The sequence below is a fragment of the Ovis aries genome, chromosome 13 (genome assembly GCF_016772045.2).
Source record: "Ovis aries strain OAR_USU_Benz2616 breed Rambouillet chromosome 13, ARS-UI_Ramb_v3.0, whole genome shotgun sequence".
In the NCBI taxonomy this organism is placed as follows: domain Eukaryota; kingdom Metazoa; phylum Chordata; class Mammalia; order Artiodactyla; family Bovidae; genus Ovis; species Ovis aries.
The window spans coordinates 59,853,246-59,860,445 of record NC_056066.1 but is presented as its reverse complement, the minus strand read 5'-3'; the positions used below and the strand labels follow the sequence as shown (position 1 = coordinate 59,860,445).

Here is a 7,200-nt window from a genome sequence, read left to right as displayed (position 1 = left end):
GATGGAGCATGCAGACACCCTGGGAGGTAAAGGCAGGAGAGATGGATGGCATAGGAGTGGGCGGACCAGGGCGAGCCTGAGTGCGAGGCAGGGAGAACGCTAGGGAGACGCCAGCCAGACAAGAGAGAGAATGAGAGCGACAGACACCCACAGACTTGGAGAAGGTGAGTCAAGTTACCGTGGGAGCCACAGGACAAGAGACAGAGAGACACAGAGATAGAGAGAGAGAGGCGGAGATGCACAGGAAGACAGGCAGCGAGGGCTAGCTGTTCTTGGTACAGACGAGAAAGTAGCAGGCTCCCAGGTTTGGGGCTCAGAGTCTGCCCCGCTCCTGGGACCCTGGAGACCCAGCGGAAGCTCTGCTGCCCTCAGATGCTGAAGGTGGGACAGGACCCTGGAGACTTGTGTTTCCTCACGCTTCTCATGCGACCAGGGCTAAGACTGGCACTTCCTGATTGAGAGGTCCGGGGCGCTGGGGGATGACAGGACAAGAGTGGGTCTTTATTAAGCACCTGCTCTGGCTGGATGCTTTCTGGGCTCTGCCTCTCTTAAACCCACATCAAATGTCAGGAGTAGGTGCTTTCACTCTCTTGTCTCAGGCACACAGCAAGTATTCCTGAGTGTGTGATGGACTCAGGAGCCAGGCACTAACCACTGGAATGCACAGCCCAGCAAGGGATGCCTGCTCTCCAGCTGGCTCTGCCCCCCTACCCCCCATTCCCCTCAACATTCCTGCTGCAGCTCTTCACCCAGATGAAGGAGTGGAGCAGAGCCAAGAGCTGATGTGCAGCCCACCGAACTGATGGCTCCAGACATGAGTCACTGGGACAGAGGCTTCCAGGAGGAGGGGGAGGGGGAGGAAAAGGAGACGAGTGGGAAGAAGGGAAGAGGAGGGGTGTGTGGAGGGGAGTGAGGGAGGGGAGAGGGAGCAGGGATGGGGCACCCCCATGCACCTTGAGCACAGGCGGAACAGCTGGAGGAAGAGAGTGGGTATTAGGGAATTTGGGATTCTGGAAGGGAGCACCCCGTTGTCTCAGATCTGGCCTCCCCCATCTCCTTCACACCCTCCAGAGTTGTAGGAAGAACCCAGACTTTGGTGAAGTGGACTTTAGGTCTCCCTGCTGTGCCATTCTGGCAAGTTCCTTCCCCTCTCTGGCCTCTCAGTTTGCTCATCTGTACACTGGACTGGGAACAGGGAGAGGGGCTGGGGGCATGAGGGAGGGAGGCTCTTCTCTGCAACTTCCCAGCTGAATGAAACTTGCTGAGAGCTCGGTCTGGGAGGCCAGTCTTCCCCAGTCATTCCCGATGGCAATGGTGATGAGACTATTTTAAAACTCATTTTTTTTTTTTCTCTTCTGAGAGATTGTAGCAGAAGCCAAAAAGAGGCCCTCAAGTTTCAAAGACTCTGAGATAAGCCCAGACAAAGAGAATGCATGAGAGAAGAGCCAGAGGAAGGCCATGGTTACAGAAGGTAGCAAGTATGCCTGACTGGAGGGAGAAAGATGACTGTCCAGGTGCCTCGTACCCCTGAGCCAGGGGCCCCGTGTCTTATTTGGGGAAGGAAGGACTCAAGAATTTCAGGATTTGTGTTTCCTTCTGGGGAGAGTTCCTCATGGAAACAGCCGACATTGACTGAGAATTTACTGTATGACAGGCGCTGGGCCAAGGACTTCATATGCGTTATCTCATTAAACCTTCTTAGAGGTAGGTAATGTTGTCACTGTATTTTATCGGTGAGGAAACGGAGATTCAGAGAGGTGAAGCAACTTGCCATAGGTTACACAGTCAGAAAAGGGCAGAGTGAGTCTCGAATTCAAAAAGTTGGGCTCCAGAGTTGGGGCCCTCACCTTCCAGGCTGTGCTGCTGCCTAAAGAGGTGATGGGACCCAGATAAAAGTGATTGCTGATGGGGTCTGACCTTGGGGCAGGCTCTACTGGTACAGGGTGACCTGGCAGTAAACCAAAGACCAAAGGGCCTGAAGGGAACACTCAACCCAAGGATACTCAGGAGATGGCAGGACAAACCTTTGCTTGGATCGCAATAGAGATTGGGTAAGACTGGGAACTGCAGAGAACACCAGCATGGACAAGTGACACTCCCTGCCCCAAGTTACCTGCCACACTTGGATTGACTTGACCAGGACCAGCGGTGCAGGGCTCCTATAGAGATGATGCTGAATTAAGTAATAGCCAGTTGAGCTACTGTATCCTTGCCCAGGTAAGTTACCCATGCAGCCGAGAGGGGTGAGTTAGTGGTCTCCCTGATCCTCACAGTCAACCCTCTACCATACTGTTGTTGTCTCCACTTTGAGGAAGGGAAAACTGAGCCTTGCTCATCCACAGCCACGTGGCAAGTTAAGTTCTGGGGCTGGGATGTAAACTCAGATCCACCTGATTCCTACATGGGAACTCTTTAGCCCCACAGTGCTCTATGGTGAGTCCTGCCCAGGATTATCAGGCTATGTGGACAGATATCTGGAGAGGACACTCCACTGCCAGATGAAGAGGTGAGCTGGGTGACCTCCTAACCTGAAACTCACTGGTTTAAATCCATCATCTGGCTCAACCAATGTTATCCAAGCACCAGGCACCCAGGGGAGTTGAAGATGGATGAGAGGGTGAGGCTTGGGGTAGAGAAAGCAGGTGCAAGGTGAGAGCAGGGTCCAGGAGAGAGGTGACAAGAGCCAGGGCAGGGAGGAAGTCAGGAGGATGAGCTGAGAAGCTGAGGGGACAGGATGGATAGGACCTGCTGCCTGGGAGTGGGGTGGGCTTAAGGACACCCCAGGGCCACAGACCACCTGCTGGCTGGGTGGTACTACCTTCAGCAGAATAGGTGGGGGGTGGGGAGGGAAGATCTCAGTTTCAGGCAGCTTTGGAGTTGAGAAACTGTGAGCCCTCAGAGGGGAGGTCGGGAGCCCCTCAGGCGTTGGTTTGGTGTCATCATGGGGGTGGGGGGAGATGGTGCTGCGGGAGTGCTGAGACGGCAGCCCTGGGGGTTGTGCCACAAAGTGTGACAGGAAACAACAGAGACTCTGCCCTGGGAAATAGCAACATTCAGGAGGAGGGGAGGAGCAGGAGTGGCCTGAGAGATGGGAAGATCATTGTGCATCCATCCATTCAACAGACATGTATTGAGTGCCTACTATGTGCCCTGTTATGTGCCTACTATGTGCCAGGCACTGTTCTAGGCCCTGAGAACCCAGTAGCAAACAAAACAGACTTGGCCCCTATCTTCTTGAAGCTCACAGACCGAAAGAAATGTTTTTAAGAAAAGGTGGTAGTAGGTGCTAAGGGAGAAAACCAAAGCTGGGTAAATAGACCATAAGGAGGGTCGCTATTTTAAATGTGGTGGACAGGAAGGGCCTCTCTGAGGAGGTGACATTTAAGTAGCAGACCTGAGGTGCTTCAGGAGTGAGCCCCATACATGTCTGGGTGAGGGGTGTTGCAGCTAGCAAGGATTTTCGCTCAATAAAAGAATAACTAAAGAGAATGGGAGCCCCAGGAGGGTTCTGAGGAGAAACTAACCTAGCTTAGGTTTTAACAGGACCCCTCCTCTGTCTGCTGAATACAGAATGGACTATTGGGGTCTGGGTAGAAATGGAGCCTGGGACATCCTTTGTGATGACCATCCAATAGGAGTTGGAGGTGGCTGGTCCAGGATGGAGGTAGGGACAGCAGTCAGAGTGGTAGATGAGGACTGGCTGATGGAGACCGTTTCTGGAAGGATGATATTGGTTAGTGATACTAAATTTGCCAAGAGGTCAAGTGAGATGAAGACTGAGCCGTGGCCTCTGGATTAGGAAATGGGAAGTGGGAGGCTGCTTCGGGAAAGGATGGGATGAAGGAGGAAGTGGGGGCAGAGCGTGCAGACTTCTGAGAGCCAGGCCAGAGTCAGAAGGTGTGGGCTGGAGAAGGGTCTTGTTCTCTCTCCTCCTCCTTCTCCGATTCCTCTTTCTTTCTTTAACATGGGAAATGCAATTAAAGATTGAGGGGAAGGAACAGCCTAAAGGGAGGAGTTGGTAGAGACACAAGAGGCATGGTTGGTTTGAGGAGGTTCAGGGATTGCAGGGGATGTGACCCACAGGTGTGAAAGAGTGACTCTGGTCCATGGAGGAACCCTTCCTCTGAGCCAGAGAAAGGCCCTGGGGGCTGGTGGGTGCATAGGTAGGCCCCATGTCTCTTTGAAGTAGGAGATCCATGGTCTGGTGAGAGGATGGGCACAAAGTGAAAATGGAGGCTGAGGAGGAGACGAGGCTTGGCATGACCCTTACAGGACGGGAAACAGCTGCCTGAAGACACACAGATTTCAAGGCAGCATGGAGCCCTCTGGGATCCAGTGTATGAGGCCAAGAGCTCCCTTGAGGGGGGACCTAAGCATGGGATGGTGGCAGCTGTAAGTGTTGCAAGGTAAGAGGGGCAAGTAGGCAGCGACTATGAGAAGATGGTGAATAGGAGGCTGAGGGGATAGATGGTCAGGGCAGGAACGAAACAGTTTAAGTGTGTATTCGAGTATGTGCACAAATCAGCTTGGTTAGATAAGTGTAACTCTCTACCTGGGAGATGGTCAACCCAGGGTATGCAGAAGGCCATCCTTTAGAAAACAGGAGGAAGCCACCGGAACTCTAATTTACGTGATTTCATGTTATCTTCTTAAAGTTTTCATTTGTGTCATACCTAGTAAATATTATATTAATAAGGTGCACAAATACTAAATAAATATGCATGTACCGGGGGAGCGACACATTGTTTGCTCACCAGGCAAACAATTTGAACAATTTGAACCATGGGATAAAGAGGGACTGCTCCCCATCTTGGACATCATAGGATGCTTTCCTCACCCCACCCAGGGCTGAACCTGCTTTGTTCACCTCAGTTTCTTGCCTAGAGCCTGGCACACAGTAGATGCTCAGAATATCTGCTGAAAGAATGAGGACAGGGGATCCTAGAGTGGCCCCAGCATTGGGCCAAAATGACAATGGGGCCCTCAGCCCCCTCATCTCTGCCACCCCATATCCAGTTCATCAGCAGAGCCCATTAACTTCCCCTTCAGAATATACCAGAATCTGACTGGCCACACCCCCTCCTGCTGTCCTGTATCTGGTCATGCCTCCATCACTTCTTGCCTGGTCTCTTCCTTGGGCTCCCAGCATTAAATCTGTCCCTTATAGTCCCTATTCTGTTAAAACTAACTCAGGTGTGTCTCATCTGCTCAAAACCCTGCAATGGCTCCTGTGAAACTCAGAGGAAGAGCCAAAGTCCTTCCCGCGGCCCTCAAGGCCCAACATGGTCTGCCCTCCCCTCACCTCTTGGATTTTGTCCCTCAACCCTCTATTGCCCTCCTCTGCTCCAGCCATGCTGCTGTTCCCCAGGTACCCCAGCTACCTTCCCGCCACACAGCCTCTGCACTTGCTGGTCCCTTGGCTGGAAATAGCCTCCCCCTAGAAACCTTCCCAGGTTGCTCCATCACTTCGCTCATTCTCTGGTCTCAAATGTCACCTCCTCTGAGAAATCCTCTCTGATTATCTGACTTCAGATCGCCACCTCTGGTCACTCCTTGCCTTTTTCTTTCTCACTTTGCTTTACCTCCGACAGAGTACATCTTGCTCATCCCTTTATTGTCTCTTTCCTATACTGGTCCAGAAGGGGATGTACTCTTCTGCTTATGGACGGGACTGGTCCACACTGGATGAATGAGTGGCAGCTGGGGAGTTAGTTCCCAGTTCTGTCTTCTCCCAGTCTTGCTGTGTGGCCTCAGACTCATCTCTGCCCCTCTCTGGGCCTCATCATTCCAATATGTACAATCCAGAGACAAGGGCCCCATTAGCCTGGCCATCTGTGTCCAGGGCAGGGCTCTGGGGTAGATGCTCCACCTGCTGTTCGCTGCCCTCACCCCGCTGCAGACCCAGCCCTTACCTTCTGCAGCCACTGCGTGTTGTTCTCCAGCATTTTTTCCAGCTGTCGCATCCGCTGGCTCGGCCAGTCTCCTAGGTTCAGTGCGGCCGCCGGGGAGTCCCTCTGGAGACTGTTAGAGGCCCCGAAGGCCTCAGGCTCGGGTGGGCAGGGCTCAGGCTCTGGCAGCACGAAGGTGTAGCTGCATTGGCCGTGCTGGACTCGGTGGGCCCGGCGGCGCCCGGTAGCCTCCTGCCCCCTCCGCTGGGCCACGGTTGTAGAGGCCACAATGAGAAGGAGGCCACCCAGCAGCATGGCTGGAGGGGAGGGCATCCAGAGATGTGGTGATGGTGAGGGGTGTCGAGTCAGAGCCCTGGGGCTGGGCCTGTCCACCACCTATCTCCGTGCCCTGTTGGCACCCACCGCTGGCCAACAGTGGCCAGGCTTGCCTGCACAGACGCCGCAGCTGCAAAGCCCTGTTTGGCCAAGCTCTGTCCAGGCGGCTATTTATAATTGTTCCAAATACCACAGCTGCTCCGCTTCCTCCCACCGCCTTACACTCCCGCCCCCAGACACGCCCTCACCTCTGCTCTTCCCTCTTTCCCTTCCTGCCTCCTCGCGCGCGTGTCCACACACTGCTGCTATGTCCCTCCACTGGCTTGCTCTGCCTGCCTCGCCTCTGAGTCCTTTTATGATCCAGTGGAGGCCTGGCCCCCTGCCAGAGGGGAGGAAAGAAAACAAGACACACACACACTCACACACACACACACACACACACATACCCCAAACCCGCAAGCTGCCCGCTTCGGAAAACCAAAGGCAACTGAATTCTCGTTCTGTCTCTGTCTTTCCATGTCTCTCTCTCTCCAACCTCTCCTCGCAAGGCTGAGATCTCAAATTTCAGCCCCCAGCGCCTTCGCCTTCTCCCCCTCCACCTACCCCTTCTGATTTCGTGTTAGCCTTGGAACACAGCAGAGTGACCTTAGACAGAGCAACGGGGAGGGGGGCAGAAGGGTGAGGCTGGAGAGGAGGCAGCCAGTTCAATCTGTTTCTAGAGACAGAGAAAATCCTTGCAAGGCCAGGGAAGTGGGTGCCCCAGCCAGGCTCCCATCCTCTTCTCCCTTGGGGCCTGGAGGGGCTCCGGTGCTGTGATAGTAATGAGAGCATGTTCTTGTCTTGAGACAGATAGTGCTGGAGCTGCCTTTGGCTGGAATGGGCAAGTAGATTTCGGGGAGGAGAGCCTGAGGTACAGCAGTGTCTTGACCAACCCCCAAGTTAGAGGCTACTGCTGCTGCTGCTGCTAAGGCACTGT

General features: G+C 53.9%; 1 protein-coding gene across 1 annotated transcript in view; it reads right to left on the bottom strand.

Moving 5' to 3' along the window:
* The window catches only part of ANGPT4 (angiopoietin 4), a 52,566-nt gene extending 46,196 nt beyond the window's left edge, over positions 1-6,370 (bottom strand). The window contains exon 1 of the mRNA XM_027977034.3: positions 5,913-6,370. Within this exon, the coding sequence (XP_027832835.1) occupies positions 5,913-6,221 (309 nt within the window). The 5' untranslated portion in view covers positions 6,222-6,370. The remainder of the gene's footprint in view (positions 1-5,912) is intronic.
* Positions 6,371-7,200: the final 830 nt, after the last annotated feature.